The 24932-nt window shown below is 31.2% G+C and overlaps 1 protein-coding gene across 1 annotated transcript in view; it reads left to right on the top strand.

The window, feature by feature from the left end:
- Positions 1 to 20868, top strand: part of LOC139483061 (uncharacterized) — a 28584-nt gene extending 7716 nt beyond the window's left edge. The window contains exons 5-16 of the mRNA XM_071267088.1: positions 549 to 647; positions 1852 to 1950; positions 2287 to 2349; positions 3448 to 3508; positions 4580 to 4825; positions 7713 to 8213; positions 8519 to 8625; positions 12645 to 13886; positions 16239 to 16269; positions 16812 to 17098; positions 18119 to 18146; positions 19345 to 20868. Of these exons, the coding sequence (XP_071123189.1) occupies positions 549 to 647; positions 1852 to 1950; positions 2287 to 2349; positions 3448 to 3508; positions 4580 to 4825; positions 7713 to 8213; positions 8519 to 8625; positions 12645 to 13886; positions 16239 to 16269; positions 16812 to 17098; positions 18119 to 18146; positions 19345 to 19640 (3060 nt within the window). The 3' untranslated portion in view covers positions 19641 to 20868. The remainder of the gene's footprint in view (positions 1 to 548; positions 648 to 1851; positions 1951 to 2286; positions 2350 to 3447; positions 3509 to 4579; positions 4826 to 7712; positions 8214 to 8518; positions 8626 to 12644; positions 13887 to 16238; positions 16270 to 16811; positions 17099 to 18118; positions 18147 to 19344) is intronic.
- The last annotated feature ends 4064 nt before the right edge of the window (positions 20869 to 24932 follow it).

Genomic DNA, 24932 nt, shown 5'->3' with positions numbered 1-24932 from the left:
GTGTCATAAATTTTCTCTTGTAATATCTTTATCTAGCAGAGTTGTGTAGAGCGTCTGCTGGTCAGTAAGGAGTAAGGGTCTGAGGTTTGTTTGCTTATAAATAGGTTTATATATTTCCACATTATAAACTTGTAAAACGAAGACAATACATATAAATTTAAATGATTGCATTTCCTATATTAATAAGTAATTGATATCATGAAGTAAGATGTAAAAGACTAGAAGGGGGGGGAATCAATACAATAAGCTCAATAAATAAGATAGCTACACTGTATCTGTGCTTTTCATGTTCGTAACAAGCGCTGATGGACAAATGGTTATATAAATGTAAGTTGAAACCAAAGAGCATATATTTGAATGACGCCACATTTTACAAAGTACACTGATTTGAGCAAAAAACGAGTCACATATTTGAGTGTTATGAGGTAAAAAGAACACAGACTTTTGTGAACATAGATTTGACTTTTACATTTATATAATTATTATGGCTAACATTAGTCGAATGGATATTTAGTAAATTCGTCATAATATAAATTCTTCTGTTTTAGAATGTCTCTGCTTTACAATATGCTGCAAGTGGAGGTCACTCAGATGTTGTTCAGCTACTTTTATTGCATGATGCTATTGTCAATCAACGTGATATTTCAGTTGGTATTCTATAAATGTTTATGTATCTTTTATAGTTCAAGTTTTTCTCATTCATTACACGATTGTACTTATAGATCTCAACTTTTCTCGCTTGAGCCGGTACGGCGGAAGTGAAAAAAGCAATCGAGTTGTGATGAACAATGATATTTTCTATTTCTATAATCCTTTTGTTAAACCATTCATATATTGATGGTATGTATAGACATGTTATCAATCTATTTAGATGAAGATCTTTCTTCAAATAATGAACAACACCAATACATAATTATCACTTTTTATGCCCCACCTACGATTGTCCGTTCGTTCGTCCGTTCGTCTGTTCGTTCGTCCGTTCATCTGTTCGTTCATCCGTTCATTCGTCCGGGCGTTTGTTCGTCCCGCTTCAGGTTTAAGTTTTTGGTCAAGGCAGTTTTTGATAAAGTTGAAGTCCAATCAACTTGAAACTTAGTACACATGTTCCCCATGATATGATCTTTATAATTTAAATGCCAAATTAAAGTATTGATCCCAATTTCACGGTCCACTGAACATGTAAAATGATAGTGCGAGTTGGGCATCCGTGTACTATGGACACATTCTTGTTTTTTGTTTTAGGTTATAAGACTATTTAGCAAATATATCTGTATGTCAAATAAATAATATTTATATTAACATAATGTCCTATCATAAACACCTTAAAAGTACATGTAATTCAAATGTAATTCAAAAGTAATTTAGCATTACACGATTTTTTTCATTGTAATTAATTACCATTTCATGTTATTAAACAACATGCTCAATTAGACATTGCATTGCATTACATGGAAAATTGTAATGAATTACACTTAATTGCCATTACATTTTCAATTATCCAATCCCTGAATAGGATAACGATATTTTGTATGTTGATGCCTTGCAAAGTCTTCATGTCTGTCAGATAGAGTTCAACCGACCTCGGCCTCATTTCATGAATCAGTGAAGTTTGCATGGTCAAGTTTGTATTTCACATACGGGTACTATAAGCAATATGTCAACTACATTTTGTGTATGAAATAAATGTAAGTTTCACATGTCTATTTAGGCATCATTCATCTGACCTTGACCTCTTGTTCAGAGAACATCGATGTTACGTTTCTATGATACTTGTAGTTCAACATTCATAATTAAGACTTTCAACATTAGTTCAATCATAATGAAGATTTAATATTTATTTAATCAATATAGGGGCAAACTGCTCTTCACCGGGCAACTATTAATGGAAGCGTGACCACTGTTCAGACTCTTTTAGAAGGAGGTGCAAAGAAGAAGAAAAAAGATAAAACAGTAAGCAATATTTAATGATTCAATGCAACACATGTCAATGATGTAAACTGCACAAGCATGTAACGCATATTTGAACTGACTACAAGTTTTTGATGCGTCTTCAATTTTAGAAAAAATAAAAAGTTTCACTATTCATTGATTGTTTGTCGATTTAAATGACAATCGTTAAAAGCAATATTCCATATTGTAACATTTATCAAACGCACAATTATCTTTTATTGAGTTGATACGTTTGTATTCGTGTAATTACGTTATTTGTAATAAGAAAGTTTAGGTCGAATGAAAAACTGTATTTTCATATAGTGAAATTAGCGTATATAATATTTATAATCTTAGGGAAAGACACCATATGATCTTGCAGTAAAATATAGACACGAACAGGTGCAAATACTGATTCAGGTAATATTTCCTATATCATGAGGTATAGAAGGAAACATAATACATCGCATTTATTATATATGATTGTTTGGTTTTTGCTTGTTTGTCTAAAAGAGGCAATTGTTGCGTGTATATTTAGGACGAAACAAAGGACAACGTACGATAAGTATCAGAGAACGGCCCCAATTTATTACAATATATGAATACTGTAAAGTAGTCTTACTTGGATGAAATGCATAGATAATGAGGTATGCTGTATAAAAGCAAGAGGTAGAAAGTTAACGGAGGTTTAAATTGTCCCAAATACTTCGATGCGTAATACTGGCCAAAATAGTACGAATAAATGATAAGTCATACAAAATATTTAAATTTTGGCGTATGAGTTTATGTATTGCACCTACCATACGAGTTTTTCAAGTTGTAGAGGTTTTTTTATATTGTTTTTTTTTCAAATTAGAAACAATGTTTTACGAAAGAAATCTTTGCGTTACAACCGTTAAACCAGAAAAGTCTTATGACGAGACGATTTACTATAAACCTTGCTACCTAGGTGACAGGTAATGTTGGATCGTAGGTAGTTGCCAAGATTTTTCGGAGGCTTTAAGGTAAAGAATAAATGTAAACCACTCCAACCGTTTCATTAGAAATAGTAAGTAATCTCCCTTCACAAGCAAGTTAAGGTCGACATTAACCAACAAAATCGGTTGCCAGTATAAGTTTGATACTTGTTGGTTTTTTAAATATCTAATTTTGATCGTAATCGTTAAGAAAGTAGTATTTATAATACTTCACTTTAATTTCGCATCGAATTGCTATTATGTTTTACTGTGAACAAGTTCATGTAACTTAATAGTCATGTACATCAGTAGATATAAAACCAGCTGAGGTTTAATCCATCATTTTCTACATACGAAAGGCATGCACCAAGTCACGAATATGACAGTTGTTTCCCGTTCGTGTGATGTGTTTGAGTTTTTGATTTTGCCATTTGATAAGGGACTTCCCTTTTTGAATTTTCTGTGATGTTCTTTTTTGTTGTTGTTTTACTTATTGCTTTTTGATCAATAATTTGTATATATATTACACTTTGATATTTTTGTTCTTGTACTTTATACACAGGATTTTAAGAGTAAAACAAAGACACAATCAGTCAATTCAACCTCAAACACGCCAACCAAACGTAAGTGTATGACTAATAAATGAATCTTCTGTTTTTAAGCTAAGTGTGTTTATTAAGTTATATAATGATTTCTGCAAAGACACTTAAGACACAATAATGTAGACTATAAAGATAAGAAATTTTATTTTCATTGTTGATATACAACCTATTGTATGAACGTTTTTCATTGATAATTTCAAAAAAGGTTTTTTTTCAAATCAAAGATTCAATTTGAAATAGAATGGCAAACACCAAAAACCATTATAATGATAAGTTTAATAGACGTCGTATATGTTAATACGAAGTTTAGATGTAAATATGCATTTCTCTTATGGGTATAAAAACTAATTCAATACTTTTAGAAATAAACGTAAAAAGTGTTTTGATTAAACTCTTTATGTGTGTTTCGTCTACAATATTCTGTTTTTGAAATAAATTAAATTAAAGTCAAAAACAGCAGACAACATCGCAGAAAAACATAACAACGAAAAGACTAACAACAATAAAACATTTCAAACATTACTAAAGATTGAACAAGTATCTACTCAACTTGTTTTACAAAAATTCTTACTCATTGAAAAAAAAAGTAAATCGTCAATTATTATTCGGTGTTAATACTTTAGAAGAAGTTTTGTAAGTATTAAGGTGTGATTTCAAACAAAAATATAGTCTTAAAAAAGTTTAATTGAATCATCCTTAATCTCTAACGACCTTGCACGTATTTCTGCTGTAATTTCAGAATTTTTTACCCTTTTAATACTTTCAGTGCTTGAATGATTCTACGCAAATTTAGTTTCCTCATCAGTAAAGAAACTTGGGTCATATCATAAGAATATACTTAGGATAATAGCTATGATGTCTTCTTTGACAAAAAACACATTTATGTATTTGCAAGTCCAGCTATTTTCTGGTTTCTCTATTGGTATATAGAAAATAGTTATGATTATAATTTTGATTACAACCTATACCATCTTCCCGATATCTTCGAATTGGTATTTTGAATAAATGTATTTTAGTTAAATGTGTTTACTCTAGTATTTATACTACCCTTGATCGATTCAAGAGCCATCTAATGTAAAACTATTTTCACAGATTTTCCGTTTCCTGGAATGAGCGATGAAAAGGAATTTATAAAGCTCATTTCTAAGGGAACATTTGAATCTTATGAAAATAGAGTTTTTTTGGCGGGTCCGTGTAAGTCCGGCAAGAGTAGTTTGGCGAGCATCTTGATAGGCGAAAAAGTTGTAACCAAATGGCGCTCCACAGATGGTTTGATAATTTACTTTGGAAGAAATGGTATTTTGCTGAGCAAAAGGAAAATGATTCCTTTACAAAAAGGTAAGAAATATTGAATATAAGAAAGAAATCAAAGCTGCTATGAATGAAATAGAAATTTTTGGATCATTTTCTGGGTTAACTTTGAATAAAAATAAAACAGAGGGTATATGGATAGAAAACTGAAAAATAGTAAAGATAAGGTAGCTGGGATTAATTGGACAAAGAAACCAGTCAAAGCATTGGGAATATATTTTGGTCATAACAGAGAAGAATGTGAAAAATTAAACTGGGAGAATAAAATTGAGAAAATGAATAAACTATTTCATTTATGGGGGAAACGTAATTTAACTTTAATCGGGAAAATTCTTATTATAAAAACATTAGTTTTACCACTTTTTACATTTTTGGCAAGTGCCTGTACAGTTCCGGAGAAATTCAGAAAAGAAATAGAAAGTAAATGTTATAAATACATCTGGGATGGTAAACCAGATAAGGTTAAAAGAAATACCATGATAAAGTCAAACGAAGAAGGGGGGTTACAAATGATCGACATACAAAGTTATTTTATGTCTCTAAAAGCATCATGGGTAAGTAAACTCATTAGTAATGATATTTCAAACTGGAAGTTGATTCCATTAAAATATCTCAGCGTGGTTGGTATTAATTGGTTAATTTTTAAGATGAATTTTGAAAAGAAGAAAATTCTGGACTATATCAAACATATCCCTGAATTTTATAGAGCAGTATTTAAATGTTGGGTAATATCAGGCGGTGGACAAACAAAAAAACCTACCAACTTCACAGAAGTAAGGAAACAGGTAATTTGGGGGAACAAACAGATTAATTTTAAAAATAAAACTATTATTTTTGAAAATTGGATTAAGAGTAACTTGATATTTGTCAATGATATTATAGACGACACTGGCAATATATCTCAACATTTTATTTTGGATAAATTAGAATGCAAGAGTAATTGGATTGCAGAAATAAATATTTAAAAAAAAGCCATTCCAAAAGACTGGCTTCAGATGTTACAGTCTGAGAGTTCTATTAAAAGTATTGTAAATATTCCTAGACAGAAACTAATCTGGAAAGGTAATTACATTGAGGCTTCAAATTTTTCAACAAATATATTATATAAGTCAATTTGTAAAGATAAAACTGAACCATCAATTGGTGTTAGCAAATAGATGCGTATTTTACAAACTAATGAAAACCTTAGTATTAACCAACTATATGTTTTCATGTTTCATTATTTAGAAGAAAATAAGTTAAAAATATATAGATGGAAACTTTTACAATTCATATTACCAACAAAACAATTATTGTTTAAATGGAAACAGACGAATGACAATCTATGTAATGTATGTAACGAAGAAGAAGATTACAACCACTTTTTTATTTCTTGTCGATTTTTAGAAAATTTTTGGAAAAGTATTCATGAGTTAATGATAAAATCAAATTTAAATTTTAGAGTATCATTAAAGCAATTAGTCTTTGGATATAAAATTTTTGACAAATATTATTTTGGTCTGAATTATTTCCTAACAATCTTAGGTTTTTCCATATACAAATCATATTATGTATCTAATCAGAAATTGACAAAGGTAAATGTTTATCAAATTTTTGTTCGAGAATACATAAAAAGATACAACGAAAACAGAACAATGAAACTTAATCCATTACTAAAGTCACTAAAAAGAAGTTTAGACGATTGATAGAATAAAACATAATGTATTAAAATGTTGTATAATTGTATTTCAAGAAATTTATACATATTATTATAATATATACATATATACCAGCAGCTGATTGCTAACCTGGGCAATCGGTGGAATATTACAGGATGCATCAAGAAAAGCTTGGTTTCTTGGTGTAACAATGTAACAAGCATATTTGATGAATAAATATATATAATGTTGTTAAAAAAAAAAAAAAAAATATTGAATTTGACTATTATGTACATGTATAAAGTAAAACAAAAGAGAAACCTTTTATTCATACGATAAACTATTCTAATTATTCGAGTGCCGATATCAGGTTGTATTACTCTGAAACTAGTTCTCCAGTCATAGCTGGGATTGGCACAACATTCTTTTGACATTTTGATTTTCCAATTCAACATTCTTATTTAATTGGTATACACATTGTTTGATAAAGGCACCATTAATGAAAAATATGTAAACCAAACACAGAGTTTTCTTTTTGTTTTTCTATATTTTCTATTTATTTGTTCTCAAATATTGTGTTCAAGTTAAAATGAGACTACTTTATAATTCACATACTGGACAATTAATTCATGAATTCCTAATTTCACTTTCGTTCAGTTACAAACTAACATAGTTCAGTCGTTATATTCCGCTCAATTAGGATTATTTCATTCGGAATTTTCTCGGGATTTACCTATCTCGATACAATTGAGCTGATTGTTGATTTGGCACCTCTTTTAGACGGCAGCAATCAAAATGGAGGATACATGAGGATTTTTTTTTCGCATCAGGCCCTCGCATATAGGAGAGATCGATTTCGGGTAGGGACTGAATTATTTGGGTTAGTGTAAAACAGGTAAATTGGGTATTGCATTAGAATTCATTAATCTTTTTTTTGTAATTCAACTAGTGTTACTTGACATCAAATTATTACCAGGTTAAAAATAATTCATGATTTGAATAATACTTTTATAAATGCAAATTTTGAGGGTTATTCTACAGCAGCTAAGGGTACAACTCCCTTCTGTAGTGTTGCCCTTAGAGGTTTTTTGTTCGTTGCTTGGTCGGTTTCTGGTGTCATTTCTTTGAAATGTCTTATATCATTAGCGTATTTGTCATATATGTTCATAAAATACATTTAATTTCATCTGATTATCGTTAACTCATTTACGAGGTTTTACATTATTTGACAATGTGGTGTTGTTACTGTTTGAATTACACTGTACGATGTATTTTAGGTAAAAATGAAATACTTTTGAAACTGTTGCGTGGAAAGCCAAATTTGATCATTGAAGATACTACAGTAACACACGATATTTCTAGTGTTTATCGACTTGATCATGTGGATACAGTACAGCCAAAAGCAACTCAAATGCATACAGCAGAATTTATCAATGCAGACATTCCAACTGTAACAGAGATAAATGATACAACGAAATTAAAACAACAAGAAGTTAGTAAACCGGAAGATGAACACAGGAAAATATCCCAACGGCTGCAAATATCACATCATACAGGTGAATCTATCCATAAAGACGTCTTAAAACAGCTTAAAAAGGGGAAATTTAAAATGGAAATTGCTCCATCTGACCTTGTAGACTTTGGTGGTCAAAGGTCTTTCGATATGACTCATCAATTATTTATTCAGCACAAAGGAACTTTTGTCTTAATGTTTGATGGAACCACAGGTTTATATGAACCACTGAAGGAATACCCACATGGCAATTTCACAGCGGCATGTACGTTTAACAACATTATTGTAATGTATTATCAAACAAGATATTTGATATCTAGACGTTACTAAAATATTCAAAGATATTTTAAACAAATTTAAATAGAAAATATCTTGTAGATATTAAAGTTTATAATTTTCATATTTTTTTAGGAAACAACTGCTTAATTCATGATTTGTCTTGATCATTCAACTCATATATAAAGAATGTTCTTCCATAATACTTCCATCATCAACTGTAAGATCATTTGAGGCAGTATATTGATAAAACATTTTCCCGGTTTTTTTTTATTTGCTTCTACTTTATTTCAGCAATACTTACTCATTGGGTCAATTCAATCCTTGCATATTGTGGTGACAGTGATGACAAAATGCCAATGATAGTATTCGCTGCTTCTCATAGCGACTATTTTAAAGAGGTTTGTTTTATTTTTATACACAAAAAAAATGCAATTAAACACTTGGACATTCTAAAAAAAGTTAAACTTTGTTCTAGCTATTTCGAGACTGAGTTATTAATATTTAATAAGGCTGAACAAACAGATACCACAGAAGTTATAAAAAAAAACTACAGTATATTTTCGACTGAAAATTCAGTTACCCTGCTTTTTGTCGATCTGATTATGTTGTTACAGTAATATACCTTATTCGACACTCTTTTGGGTACAAAATTTAACACGGAATGAAAGAAACGATTTCAATGGCTGGTAAGTTAAGTTTGCACATTTTTTTTTATATATGACAATTATTTTAAAAAGCTGTTAACCCATTTGCCAGATACGTCTTTTCTTCTTATAAGTCCCCAAATAACTGTTATTCATCAACCTAAATAGTGTTACATAAACGAGCTAGGTTTGTATATTAAGATATGCAATGTATATATACTTTTTAGTTTGTTAATTCTATATCGGCACTTATAATAATGTTACACTTTTGTAGAATGCAACTTTATTTAAAGGAGTGACGAAAGATACCAATTATGTGTTTCTCTGTCCTGAATGTTCTTCCATTTATTTGTACTGTATTCCTGCGTGTTATGTTGTTATTTTAGCGGTATGTGTTACATTGCCATAACGTCGCGAGGTTTTGCTAGCCACAAAACCAGATTCATCATTTTTTTTCTTAAAATGTCCTGTACGAAGACAGAAAAATGGCAGTTGTTATCTAATAGTTCGTTTCTATGTATTTTGCATTGTCGTTTGTTTTTTGTTGCACTTCAGTGTTTCTTTTGTTTCATTATTTTCCTCTTATAGTTGCTGTGATTCCCTTGGTTTGAGTTTGTAATCCTGAATTGTTTTCTCTCAAACGATTTATGAATTTGGAACAGCGGTATACTACTGTTACCTTTATTTGATGATTTGAGGCTATTCACGAAACGTTTAATGATCAGTTTCTAATACAAAATTATTACTATTTGTACAATTTACAATGTGGCAATATCAAAAAGGTGTATCAAATCAAGTGAACAATGCAAAACTTATTTTATCACACTTTTCTTTTAATTTGTATATATTTAAGATGAATTTGTGCGCGCTTTATTCGTATTGGTTTACTTAATAAATATTTCTTGTTCTTGGCAGCCGTAGTTTTTCATCTAACCATGGGTTGGGCATTTATATTTGTTTACTTTATCCCGAGTGTAAGCGTGGTGTTAAATAGGAATATAAATGCTCAACCCATGGTTGAAAGGAAACAAATATATGGCTGCCATGAATTATTTCGATTCTCATATGACAATTACTGTACTTTGGTAACCGGGAAAGCCCTTTACACATTATACTGTTTAGCTGTTTCGTTTTACTTATTTAAAAACAGAATTTAAAAAAAAGAAATTCTTGAATATTGTAAGAGTGTACATGTTCATCTGATTTTGATTTTATTCAATTGTTGTCTAGTTTCATAATGTTTATATTTTTAAAAGAGTAAGTATGTCATACGTTGTTGAAAAGTTCGACGAATATTTTTTTTCCTGCAACCAAATAATTGTTTTTCTTTGATTTGCATAGTAAAATATTGAAATATAATGAATTCATGTTAAATGATATTTGATAACAATTTTAATAACTAGTCAGTCAACTTATACAGTATAATGATAAATGAACTTACAAATCCTTTTTATGTTTTACAATTCGTACATATACAATATAAGGTTAATGTCAGAAAAATATTTTTTTTTTATTATGAGGCTGAGAAACTTTGGAGCTTTTACCGAGCACTTCCCCAGTTTTGTGCCAATTACAAACAAAAATTATATTTTGATGCCATCGATCTGTTATTGTTAATATCGGTGTTACTATATTTAGGACAAACACAGCTAGTTGCAGAATACATCATTTCAAGCTTACTTTTATTTTCCTTTAGCATGCAACAGACGATTCGTACATACATACCAAAAAATAATAATGAAGTTTTTATCAATTTATTATTTCACCATATTTGTTTTACAAATAAATTCATTTTTTTTGTGATAAAATAGAAAGTAGGTCGTTTAAAAGGGACGTAACGCGGAACAGCCAATTTTCTGGACTGCGTTTGCGCTAAAGGTATGTATATTGTGATTATACTGGTTGACGATAATAGGTCGTCATATTAAGAATAGTGACAATAACGTCTGTCTCAGGTGTCGAAACCGATAAAAAATAATTACGAGACCAACGGCTCCCAAAAAGAGATATTATACATTTACTGCCTTTAATGAGATAAATATGTGGTTTTATTGGCTTTTTCAAAATTGATCTTCACTGATGCCATCGGCCGAAGTGAACATTTTTTTTTTAAAAAACAATTAAACCACATATTTACCGAAACAAAAGACAGTAATCGATTTTATTCCATATTCCATGAGAAATGTATTTATTGGATAAAATTGAGAATGGAAATGGGGAATGTGCCAAAGAGACAACAACCCGACCATAGAAAAAACAACAGCAGAAGGTTACCAACAGGTCTTCAATGTAGCGAGAAATTCCCGCACCCGGAGGCGTCCTTCAGCTGGCCCCTAAACAAATATATACTAGTTCAGTGATAATGAACGCCATACTAATTTCCAAATTGTACACAAGAAACTAAAATTAAAATAATACAAGACTAACAAAGACCAGAGGCTCCTGACTTGGGACAGGCGCAAAAATGCGGCGGGGTTAAACATGTTTGTGAGATCTCAACCCTCCCCCTATACCTCTAGCCAATGTAGAGAAGTAAACGCATAACAATACGCACATTAAAATTCAGTCCAAGAGAAGTCCGAGTCTGATGCCAGGAGATGTAACCAAAGAAAATAAACAAAATGACAATAATACATAAATAACAACAGACTACTAGCAGTTAACTGACATGCCAGCTCCAGACTTCAATTAAACTGACTGAAAGATTATGATTTCATCATATGAACATCAGGCACAATCCTTCCCGTTAGGGGTTTAGTATCATACCATCATAACAAATATGAGAAGAACATAACCCGTGTCATGCCAACAACTGGTTTTTGAATAAATGTGTTTAGTTCCGATGCAAAGACCCTATAAGTGAATCAATATTAACGCCAAAATATGCAATCTTTAATGACCTGACAACAGTATCGTAACTATATCCCTTCTTAATAAGTCTATTCAAAGGTTTTGTTAGTTTTTGAAAGTTATTTATCAAAACCAATTGTACGTCAAAAGTTTTTAACCATAATGATACACGAATAGGCACGCGACGTTTTGCGCGGTGAATATACTTTTTCCGCAGGTGAATGTTCTTATTTATTCAAAATCCCATTCTTATTTATCTTTATTCTTATCCCATTGATTATATTTATTTCATATTGTTAGAAATTTCATATGGTTTTCTATATAGATTGGATTTTGAATAAAAAGCATATTCCCTTGCTGAAAAAGTATATTCACCGCGCAAAATGTCGTGTGATTTTACATGCAGAATTTAGGTAAAAACGTTTGTTGTACATTTCGTTTTGGTAAATATTTCTCTCGGAATATGGAATAAAACAATTACTGTCTTTTGTTTCGGTGAATATGTGGTTGTATTGACTTTTGTAAAAATATTACTCACTACGGCCGTTGGCCGCAGTGAATAACAGTTTTTCAAAAGTCAATAAAACCACACATTCAACTCATCAAAAGATTGCAATTGTATAACATTTCACGGCAATTAGCCCCACCAACTGAATGCTTTGTACAGTTTTTGTGTCTTTATAGAAAATACATCTCTTTGACCCATCGCCGTGTAAATACCATATGTTGTAGCAATAATTGAACAAGTCTCCTAAAATTAACAATTTTTTTTTATATATGAGTATCTTAAAACGAATTTTCTAAGCAGTAAAAGCCAAACCATTGTTACTGTAGAATAGTCTCTTTGATATAACACTTACAATTTCCCAAATAGCTTGACAGAGATTTGCTCTTTTACACTCCAAAATTTCGTATGTTTTCAGAAAGAACTGAAACGAAAAAGAAAACAGTATACAGAGGAACTGACAAAAATGTTTAGCATCCATAATCATAGCAAACACATTGTATATGGCAGAGTATTTTTTATAAATGCTACTAATTCAAAAGATCTTGAAATTGAACATCTTACAGATCATTTGGTTGAAATTGCATTTCAACAGCCAACGTGGGGAGAGAGGAAGCCCATAGCTTGGGTTCCGTTAGAATTGGTAATTTCCGAAATGAAATCGCGTGATGTCAAACTAATGACCAAAGCGGAAATGAAATTTCTTAACGAATCACACAACGATTTCGTACTGAATGATATTCAGTTTGAGCACTTTCTAAAAGTTCAACACTCCCTTGGCAAAATTCTCTATTTTGCCCTTCCTGGAATTGATGATTTCATTGTCCTGCAACCACCAGCTATGGTTAATATTCTGCGGTCGTTTGTCACAGATGAATGTTTCTGGCCAAAGCAAAAACATCTAGCAAAGATGCACAAGGATCTTCACGATAGTGGTTCCATAAAGAAAAGTGATCTTTTCCAACTGTGGAATCAGAAGCCATTTACTGAGATAATGCCTGATGAAAAATACAAGGAATACATTTTGCAGGTTCTTATTCATCTTGATATTCTGATTGAGCCCAAACGTCAAGCGGAAGAACAATCTATAGCAAATGAATACCTGGTACCTTGTATTGTCAAAGCTACAGCTCCAGCAAACTTTCTCGACATGGACGTTTTCGGAGATAGAACACTATGTATAGCATATGAAATGACTGATCTAGCTGTCCCGTCTGCCTTATCGTTCAAGTTAATTGCCGCAGCGTTAGTGGTGTGGCCATTGAAAGAAGAAAATGGTCGGCCTTGTCTATATTATCAGTCAGCTTTGATGAATGTTGATGAACGCAATGAACTTCGTATATTGATTGATGGACAGCATGTCATGGTGTATCTCACAAATGCAGAATCAATACATTTAATATCCCCTGATTTGGCGGCAAGTATTCAAGAATATATTACATTAGCCTTGACCAGCGTTCTCAAGTTTTACCTTCATAGTTTTGGAAAGGTTACAGTCAACCTGGATGTCTCCCGCTTTTTCAACATTAAAGTTGGATTGATTTGTGACAGAGATGTTTGCCTAGTACCATTGTCAGATATTAAACTACAGAAAGAATGGACATGTAAGCACGAAGTAAAGCATCAAACGAAATATCCAATGTACTGGATATTTGACAAGGTAAATTATGTAATTAAAGTCTCACTCATTTTCTTCATAGTCAACAGGCTGCTTTAAAAATATTCAACCATTTCGGAAAATTGTTTGACAAAGTAATAAATATCATTAACAATCTACTGAATCAATATTCTAAAAACTTTTTACAAATCTGATACCTCCATCGGCCAATACAAGTGTTAATGAAAGAAATTGAGTTCGAGGCGTCACAATGTCATGCTTTGTTTCTAAAATGTAAAACAGTTAATGTTAGTGTGCAATACATATCCGAAGACATTTACCAATTCCGAGAACTGTCCTTTGCTGCTTCCACATCTGTTCATGTTTGTCTTGTTCATCTGGTCCCATCTTTTATGTGTTAGTTTGCATTGAATATATTTTCCTCCAGCGTAACTGTTACATTGTCGAACGGACCAATTGTCCTTGATTATAGGATTTTCTTTAAGATTTTCAAACAAACGTCAAATTTTTACTTGTTCTCAAAGGTCAGTTTGGGATTTTGTCATCATTTCAAAACATCTGTCGTCCGCCTGTAACCATTTAAAAATCGTCTCTTGTAAAAGCTACAATCAATTGAAATCAAACTTGTTCATAGCAATCTTAGACTCTCCTGCACCAGTGCTCGATAATTTAACACTGCTTTTTACTGTTTATCGACAAAATCATACAAACTAATTTCTGGCCTTTTGTTTAATCAAAGTTGACCTCATTTGAAACAAAAGGACCTGATTCGTCGTTCATTTCTTATTATGACGTCACCTTGGGTTGTGTAGATTTAGATGTGTCATCGTATTCCCTTCTATTTCGATCAATTATTTGTGCAGATGTTAAAAAAATAGATCATAAGAATTAAACTACAAGTAATATGTAAGACACTGTTAATTGTAAAAAAATCAATTCTTAGTTAAATGTAAATGATTTTTTTCCTGAAATCAAACTTAAAAACATCTACCTACTAAGGTAGTTTTAAAATTATCTATCATTTTATGTTTAACAAAAGGTATATAAGTAAAATCATAAACTTACTGAACTCCGAGGAAAAAATCAAACGGAAAGTCCTTGAACAAATGGCAAAATCAAAAGCTCAAACACATTAAAGTGATTAAACAAATGGATAACAACTGGCATAATCCTGACTTGGTACAGGCATTTTCTTACGTAGAAAATGGTGGATTGAACCTGGTTTTGTAGATAGCTCAACCTATCACATACATGATTGACAGTCGCATCAAATTTCATTAAATTGAAAACGATGCGTGAACAAAACAAACAGACACGAAAAGGTGAAAATGTCAAAAATAGGGACACAGCAGTCAACATTGTGTTATCACTTTTAAAACAAACAAATGTGATAAATAGTCACAAAAACGCATACATTAAATTTAACAACCTCATCTTGCTTTTTAAATGTCAAATCCACCAATAAAGGATTGAAAAATTTTAAGTACTAGGACCGAATCCTTACCCTAACAGACAACTGGTTGGACTAACATTAACTTTGACGTAGAATCGCGCGATTGACGTCACACAGGTAGAAATAGAATATTTTTGTCGTTCAATGTATGACGGGATACATAAGAACAGAGTCGCGTTAAATGGATATCACAAAAAAAAACGCATAAACAGTAAAAGTAATATTAAAACAATAGACAAATAAAAGAATATTATAACACGTTATAAAGATGATAAACAACGTCAGTATGCAGAATCTATACTTCAATTTTTATAATAAACTTCAAAGGAGTGTAATTGGTCTGGCGTGGGATTTGTGATAATTTATATTCTAAATGTCGAGTTTTTTTTCCCCACATTATCTTAAAGACTTGAATATGCGATCGGGGTTATAGACACTTTATCAAAATATAAGCAACTGGAACAAATAAGAAGTTGTTGTCTTTAATAAGGCGATTTTGACAAGTTTTAGCGCTTTCTCTTGTATAACTGTAATCGATAAAAATAAAATAAACTTTCTCTGTAAAAATGACCTTTACAGCCTACTTGAGACATCCATTTGCTACTAATGCTACTGAAGGGAATTCACAATTATGAAACTGAAATTGTCATAAATTGTCAGAAACAATTTGTCATGCGAGATCGTATGCGGTTAATAATTATTGATTGTTAACTGAAAATGACAAGAAATATTTAATTGTTTTGTATGTGTTGGACTTTCTCACAAGTTCGTTGGGAAAGATAGAACGTTTGTAATTTTAATAGATGTCTTTTCCACAAATGTTTGTTGGACAACCTTGGTCTTAATCTTTAATCATCCAGAAGTAGAGTATTACTTTGTTTTATTAGTTAGATATTATAGTACACAAAATGCAAGAATTTCTCATTTGTTTTAAATTTCAGAAAAATGAACTTTGTTCTACCAGTTGTAGAGGTAAGATTTCTCTATGGCAGATAAAACTTGCATCACCTCATTTGTCTACTCACAAATTGCAATCCTTTGGTTTGGTATATTCTGTCAGTCGTCCGTCAAAAAACTTTTACAACAATAGTTTCCACTGAAATCCCAAGGCTAATTGAAAAAAATATTGAAGTCAGTCATCCTTAATTCAGTTTTCATATGTGTTTACAGATGATCAGTTTTTACCAAAGATAAATCGTAGTGGTAAAATAAAGATAAGGCACAAAGGATAAAGAAAATGTGTCGTTTATGTTAAATTGCTCAGAATGTAGATATTTACCAATCAGGTATATCTACCAAAGTTATCAGGCGACTCCTTTTGAGAGTTATTCTACTTACAGGCTTTGTTGTTGGTCCAAATTTTCCTCCTTTCATTTCGGTCGATCTCTATCATCCTGACATTACACAAACAACAAATACATAAACAGAACTTTTTCATTTAAGTTCACCATTGATAATCTATTGTAAAAAAAAGTATTTGTTGCTGTATAGTTTCAGCTGTACTATATTTTTAGGTCTTGGAAGTGATGCCCTTAAATTGACTCCAAATGATCAACATTTAGTTCGATTAGCGAAACAAATAGAAGATAGCGTGTTTGAACAATTCCTGATTCACCTAGGGCTGACTTCTGCGGAATGGGAAGGAGTTGTATACCAATATGACAGAAATGGGGAAGTCGGCAAGAAGCTTATGGCATTGTACGAGTGGAAGAAGAAGAGAGAGGCAAAGCTTCAGTCAGTTGAATTGGAGCTAGTCTCTAAAGCTTTAATAGAAGTTGACAGGCAACATTATCTTTGCAAGGTTTGTGACATTTTTTATGCCCCCGCCATAAAAAACAAATCCAAGTCACAGACTCAAACCGAGGGAGACACATTAACTTTAAGAGGAAGTTGGTTTCCGTTCACTAACTTTAGTTTGCCGTAACCAAGTCATTGGAAGTGTAATGAAGCTTCTACAAAATGCTTATAACCGCAAAACGTTTGATTCTTGGTGGCGCAACTTTAACCGTTCTTGAGTTACTAGTATATGCCTTTACAAATGGAAAAATTGCTGAATTTTTCGTTTCCGTTCTCTTACTTAAGTTTGTCTCAACCAAGTGTTATGAAACTTATACAAAATGTTGTTTGCAACAAAAACCGATCAAGTTTTAATTTTGGTGATGTCTATTTACCCGTTCTAGATTCATGCCCCTTTACAAATGGAAAAATTGCTGAATTTTTCGTTTCCGTTCTATAATATTTAATATGTTAGCCTCAATAAAATGTTATGAAACTTATACAATTTACTAATTACCACAAAATACAGATAAAATTTGAATTGAAAGTGAAATGTCACTTTTACTGTTGTAGATTTGTGTCTCTTTGCAAATTGAAAAATTGCTATTTTTTTTCGTTTTGGTTCTCTTACTTATGTTTGCCTCAACAAAATGTGAATAAACTTATTGACACTACTTTTTACCACACGATTTAGACCAAGTACTGGGTGGCATCCCTTTTCCTGTTCTTTAATTATGTCCCTTTATAACGTTATATGATATGCATCATCTGTACACATTCCCCATTTATCTAACTATTGCAAGACCACGAAATGTTCAAAATGAATGGAATCGACACTTTACGCCTCCGACTATCCGCCAAAGACATAACATATATATATGTAAGCAAAACGGCTGCTGATATCTCAGCTTCGAGATCCCAGTAATTATTTTTTGGAAAGATTTTAAGAACTTCACATTTTCACACATTCAATTATCACTGGTATTAGAACATTCTTAACTGGTTACGTTTATCGCATACCTTATGAGTTAACATTTTGTTTTAGATTGTGAGAGAAGATACCTGTCTTATAGGTAAGTTTTGTAAATAAGTTGTTAGGAAGTAGTAGACTACTTAAATGATTTATGGTTTTATACAAAATCCAGTGAAAGTTGAACGTCGCAGCGAAAACTATACCTTATTTTGGTTGGAATTAATATCCGAGTTCATTCATATTCTTTTCATAACACTGGATTTTTATCCGTTAAATGAATATAATCGAACGATGTCAACATGATGACCGTTTCTTCTGTTGTAATTTCGGGTCTGGAACTAAAAATTTATATATTTCCATTTTGTAACCCTTATTGAGGCCTTGTATATGACATTTAAACGGATGATACAAAAAAAAAATAATAATCCAAAGAAATTATGTGTGTAATCTTAAAAGACTATAGTTTAGGAAAGGAATACAGGGTATCTCTAAATGACAATGATACATTATGGATCGTCCTTATATACGCCTGTCCATGTAATGTATTCAAAATCTCCGTATGAATAAGACTGTTACTGACAGGGAATTACAATCACAAATCAAATTGATCTTCGATCTAATACTAGCTTATTTGTGTTTACTGGTTGCTGAAAATAGAACAATGTTTCTTATATTTATACAGAAAACAACCGTTATAGAATCATTTTTCATGAAAGATCACAGCATTATTAGATTGAAATCAAGAAAACTGTTACGCTTAATCGACACTTTTGTCCATTTAGACATAAATTATACCACAGTACTCTAGCTGAATCAAGAAATTTAAAACAAGTGAACATAAAACGTAACAAACACTTGCTTCTAAAGTGCAATTGAATTTGTCTGATAAGTTTAGAAATAAAGCTGTCGATTTAAAAAATAACATATTGTGTAAAAGAAGTTATAAAATTGAGAAAGGAAATGGTGAATATGTCAAAGCGACAACCACCCGACCATAGAGCAAACAACAGATATGGACAGAAATCACGACGTACATGCATCTACGGACCCATCACAGAATTGTCGTTAAGTTTTTAAACGTGCAGCTGCATGTCTAGCTATTATAACATGAAGATTCCTCTCGGGTGTAGAGCTCTGCGTATTCATACAACCCGAATAATCAAAACGATGATAAGTTGTTGCAGCAGTCACTATATAATTAACAAATAGCGGAAAGGGGGGGAAAAGAGGACAACATTGCAGTCGAGGCACTTAATGCATTCTATATTTCTTTAATTCATCTCAAATTGGCATTTCAGATATTGCAGACAGTCGGTTACAAGAGATTCCTGCTGATGAAGTTCTAAACAGACTGCCAAAACACATAGGAAACTGTGTCATACAGCTTGGTATTGAGTTAGGACTCAGTTTTAATAGTATCGAGGAAACCATGCATAACCATTTTAAGGACATGTATAGTCAGATATATGACATTTTGAAGAAATGGAAACAATCAAGTAAAATAAAACCAACCATATATCGATTGATGGTTGCCCTCCAGCGTACAGATTCTGGTGGATTAACATTTTTAAGAGACGAATATTTGCATCCCTAAACAGTCGATCTTTTTTCGGAGAGCAATAACTCTGCTAGAACAAGAGAACTGAGCATAGTGTCAAATGATAATTTATAGATATTGTTTTCAATAAGAAACATATTTAATCATTTTCCATCATGGCAAGTGATGCACACAACTAATTTTCAAAATCGTTTTCATCAGATACGCTCAAGACAAATCAGTATGACTGTACAACATTGAGATGCGTTAAAAGGTGGGTCTCCACAGATCAAAATGGTCTTATTGTCAAATGGGATAAATGTAATCTTAGTATCAAAATTAACAATTCGGTATCATTTATATTTAAGTACCGGTATATTCAACAAATGGAAGTTTTTAACGACCTTGACTGGCTATACAGCCCTTGCACGCCGGTATATTGACCATTGTCTACACAGCGGATGATACAAATTACTATCAGCAACATAATCAAATCGTGTGATAGAGATGCAGACCTTTGTTACCAATTATATGCAGGTCCTTAATTTCCAGTAACTACGGCTTCTGCTCAATAGTTTAAGAATCTGATTTGTCAAGATATAAATATAACAATGTCGCGGGATATATGTCCCAACTGTCTGAGCAAATTTTAATAAAAGGTAGTGACGATTTGTCTGATGATACTAATTTAGAGCTGTAGTGTATGAGTGTGCGTATCGATGTATCAAATCTTTAAACAGATTTTCTTGATAGCCCAATAGCTTATTTGTACTATCTTTTTCGTTTTAATCAAACATATAAGAATGAAAAACATACATACACTTATATTATTTTATTTTTATTTTTAATTTTTTTTTTCTTTCTTTCGTTTGACCTAATTGTACTTAAAATCTTCTTTCCATATTTCTTATTCTATATTGCGGAATCCAACATGTTTGTAAAGTCGTGTGCATGTGAGTAAGAATGAGCGAGTGATTGGATGGGTGTGAAGTCAAATTACATTATTCGTATGTCTTGCCCTGTACATATCGTCTTGTCTTGTCTTGTGTTAAACATGTTTGTACTACACTCAAAAAATCTTCCAGTCAATTGTGAATATGTACATATCTATGTTGAGGATATCCACACGTAGCCTCTGGCTGTTGGCAATTCTCTTTAAATAAATTAAATTTTCTCTATTTTTGTTTACTCCTTTTACAGGCGGACGATGTAGGACGACACACAGATATAAACACACGTAAATGCTTGTCAATGCTTTTATCATAATTAAAAGTTTTAAAAAGTGTGTTTTTGTTTTGTTTGTAGATTTTGCATTGAAAAACTATAGGCCTATTTCCATTTCAAACGGAAATGTCTTTGGGTATAATATTATGAGTAATTGATTCTAATATGACGTGCTTCTTTCGCTTTGTGAATAAACCCGTGATCTGTATCACGAACATATATATTGACTGTTCCCAGTCTATATCCAATAAAAAAAAATTGCACTTTAAGAATTGAATGCTCTTTTTTGTAAATTTATTGGGGTGTAAAAGCGTTGACCGAAGTACATTTTGTATGAAGCGCGGCTTCATACTTAAAATGTGCGCACGGTCAACGCTTTTACAACCCTATAAAGTTACAAAAAAAAGCATTCAATACTTATAATTACATTTTTACCTAAAGGATCATGAAAACACGCCTTTTATCAAGTTTTTATTTCATTTACCTGTGCACTTTATTGTGGGACCTCGTGCCATCATAAATGAGAAGTTTTATTGAGTGATACAACTGCTTACGGAATAACACATGATGTGCAGTTAGCCAAAACAAACAAACAAACAAACAAATATTTTATTTGCCAATCACGGCGCCCAGAATGAGCAGAATAATTATAATATAATTTTCAAACATAATGTAAAGTAAATTCAAAATAGGTTAAACAAAGTACATAATATGATTGATTTTGATTTAGTTGATTGATATAATATTAAAGAAAATAAAGTAGGCAATTTGTAAATAATAAACATATATAATACAATATGACCAATAGTCTGTTAATCTGGTCCCTTTATTGGACAGCACACCTCGTAGTATATACTAATAATTTATCAAATGTAAAAGAAATAACTTATGTAAATGCATATTTGATCATACATAATTGTATATAGAGAAATTTAATTTAATATTGTATTTCTGTTTATATTTAAAACCTCTAATAACTGACAAATTATTATCAAAATGTTTTTATCTTCATTTCCCATTAGCCAAATAAAAAGAGATTTGTTATCAAGTTTTGAAATATTTTTATTTTTACTATATATTTTGCTTAGAAAGGGATTTCTAACATTATCCAGAGTTTTACATGTTAAAAGAAAATGCATCTCATCTTCTATTTCCTCATTACAGAGTTTGCATATTCTATTTTCTAGTTTAATATTAAAATAACGACCTTTTTCTATTTCAAGTTTGTGAGCTCCAATTCTAAATCTTGTTAAAACACATCTTTGAATATATGGTAATTTCAATAAGTAAGGCTCAAAATTAAAATTTGGTTTAAATAATCGATAAGTTCTAAGTTTATTTCCAGAGGTCTTATTTTGTCTTTTATCATTAAATAATTCTTTCTTCCATATGCTGCAATACTTTAAATATAATTTCTTTTTCACCATATTTCTAATGTTTATTTTAGATGAGAGCACCTGATACTCTTTTAAATCAAGTAATTTTAAGATAGCATCAATACTACTAGCCCAACAATTCTTCCCAGCTTTAGATAATGTATTTGAGAGAGAGTATGCATTTGTTAATAAAATATTATTTTTAATATGAATTCTTTTCCAATATTTAATCATGTTTGTTAAAATATCTATCATTAGAGGATAACGACCTAATTCGCCAAATATGGCTAAATTTGTTGCGTGCTTATTCACTCCTAATGTAAATCTGCAGAATTTTAGATGCACTTTTTCATTTTTTAGATCTTTACATAATCTATAGAAATAATTAAGTTCTGTGTCATTATTTAACTTTTTTGAATTAAAACAGCCCCATATTTCTGAACCATATAATAATACAGGTTTCACTGTGTGATCAAAAATGTGCATTAGAGTGGAGATATTAGGTTTATAATTAGTAAAATATTTTGTATATTTAAAGAATGCTTTTAAGCCTTTTTTATATAACATGTTTTTGGCTTCTGAAAAGCTGCCAGATGCACTAAAAGTTACGCCAAGATAAGTATAATGTTGGGTACTTTGGATGTACGTGTCTTTATATGAAAGCTGTGCATCTTTAATACGGCCAGATGTATTAAAAACTACAGACTTTGTTTTTTTTAAATTAACTTCTAACCCCCAATTTTGACAATAAATTTCCAGCTTATTTAATGCATTCTGTAAGCCTTTTTTAGATTCAGAAAGCAGTACAAGATCGTCAGCATAAAGAAGACAATTTAATGAAACATTTGATAGCAATACTGGGTCACAGGTTTCATCTAATAAAGATTTAAAATCATTTATAAATATTTTAAAGAGACTTGGGCTAAGATTATCTCCTTGTCTTACTCCAATATATGATCTAAAGTCTGAAGTTAACATGTTTCGTGTTTTTATACATAGTATGTTATTAGAATACATACTTTTGATTATATTATAAAAATGAGTTCCTACTCCAATTTTACTAAGTTTATAAAACAGTCCTGTGTGATTAACCGTATCAAAAGCTCTTCTAAAGTCAACAAAACATGTGTATAATGGTTTTGAACCTTTTTGTGTGTGTTTATCTATTAGAGTTTTTAAGACAAAAAGATGATCACTAGTCATTTTACCTTTAGAGAAACCAATTTGTTCTTGGGATATAATGCCATGCTTTTCTAAATATTTTTCTAATCTATTATTTAATATTCTAGTAAACAACTTTCCAATATTACTAATTATTGCAATTCCCCTGTAATTGCTAGGTTCTGAGGTGTCACCTGACTTATGTAAAGGAGTTAAAAAACTTTTACACCAAATTTTAGGAAAAATTCCACAAGTTAGGACATTATTAAATATTTTCAAAAGGGGTTGAGAAAAATGTAGAAAACCATATTTTAACATTTCATTTGATATTTGGTCAAATCCGCAGGCTTTTTTATTTTTTAAAGATTTCAGTGCATCAAGAACCTCTTTTTCAGAAATTTTAAAATCTAGCTCATTAAATTGCTTACATTTCTCTGCTTCAGCTAACAATTTATTTAGATCCTGGTTATTTATATCTTTAGCAGTATTTAATTCCCTAAAATAGTTCAACCATTCTTCAGCTGATATATTGTCTTGCGACTGCACTCTAGAATCACCACCTTCACTTAAAAATTTATTCAGAAGTTTCCAGTAAGCTTTAGGAAATCAGAATAACGTGTTGTAATGAAACATACATCTAATGTAATTATATGCGTATATTGACTACTGCAGAATAATGAATTTTATCAAATTGGCATGCATTTAATATATTTGATTAACTGATAACACTTCCACTTGACCTAGATACGACAACCGTTCATGCTGGCTTGTTTAACACTCCTCCCCCTAAAATCACAGTGCCAGTCGTTTGCTTCTTTACAAACAAAAAAGGAAGGTTCATGGAAGAGCCTATTTCACTCCAAATTTTGTATAGTTTGGGCATCCCTTTTCAAAATCCTACATTTGCATCTGGTGGCCCCACTCCATCAGGCGTAAAAAAAAAACTGCATTTTCAATTTTCAATTGGGATAATGCAAAAGTTTTTTTTTTTCAAATGGAAAAAAGATGTTTGTAGCACAAATCCGTTATTACCAATATTGTCTAAGAGTAAGTACATGTAAGTAAGTAAATTATATTTAGAGTCGGCATATATAATACATTTAAGAATTGAATGCTTCTTTTTGTAAATTTATTGGGGTGTAAAAGCGTTGACCGAAGTACATTTTGTATGAAGCGCGGAAGCGCTTCATTCTAAAAATGTGCGCACGGTCAACGCTTTTACAACTCTATAAAGTTACAAAAAGAAGCATTCAATACTTATAATTACATTTTTTAGCTATGATCATGAAAACACGAATTTTATATATTTTTTTATTTAATTCACCTGTGCACTTTATTGTTGGACCACGTGTTATCATGAATGAAAAGTTGTATTGAGCAATGCAACTGCTTACGGAATAACAAGTGATGTGCAGTAAGCCAATCAGAATAAAGTATTACAATGAAACATACATCTATTGTAATTATATACAAATACAAATACAAATATTTTATTGGCACAAATACAATTACAATAATTGGCAAAGGCCCATATCTCAGTGCATTACAACAATGAATACAGCATAATAGTAGTTAAATATGTTATAAT

The sequence above is a fragment of the Mytilus edulis genome, chromosome 7, assembly GCF_963676685.1.
Source record: "Mytilus edulis chromosome 7, xbMytEdul2.2, whole genome shotgun sequence".
Taxonomy (NCBI): domain Eukaryota; kingdom Metazoa; phylum Mollusca; class Bivalvia; order Mytilida; family Mytilidae; genus Mytilus; species Mytilus edulis.
The sequence above is the reverse complement of the archived record's forward strand: the minus strand, read 5'-3'. Positions and strand labels throughout refer to the sequence as shown.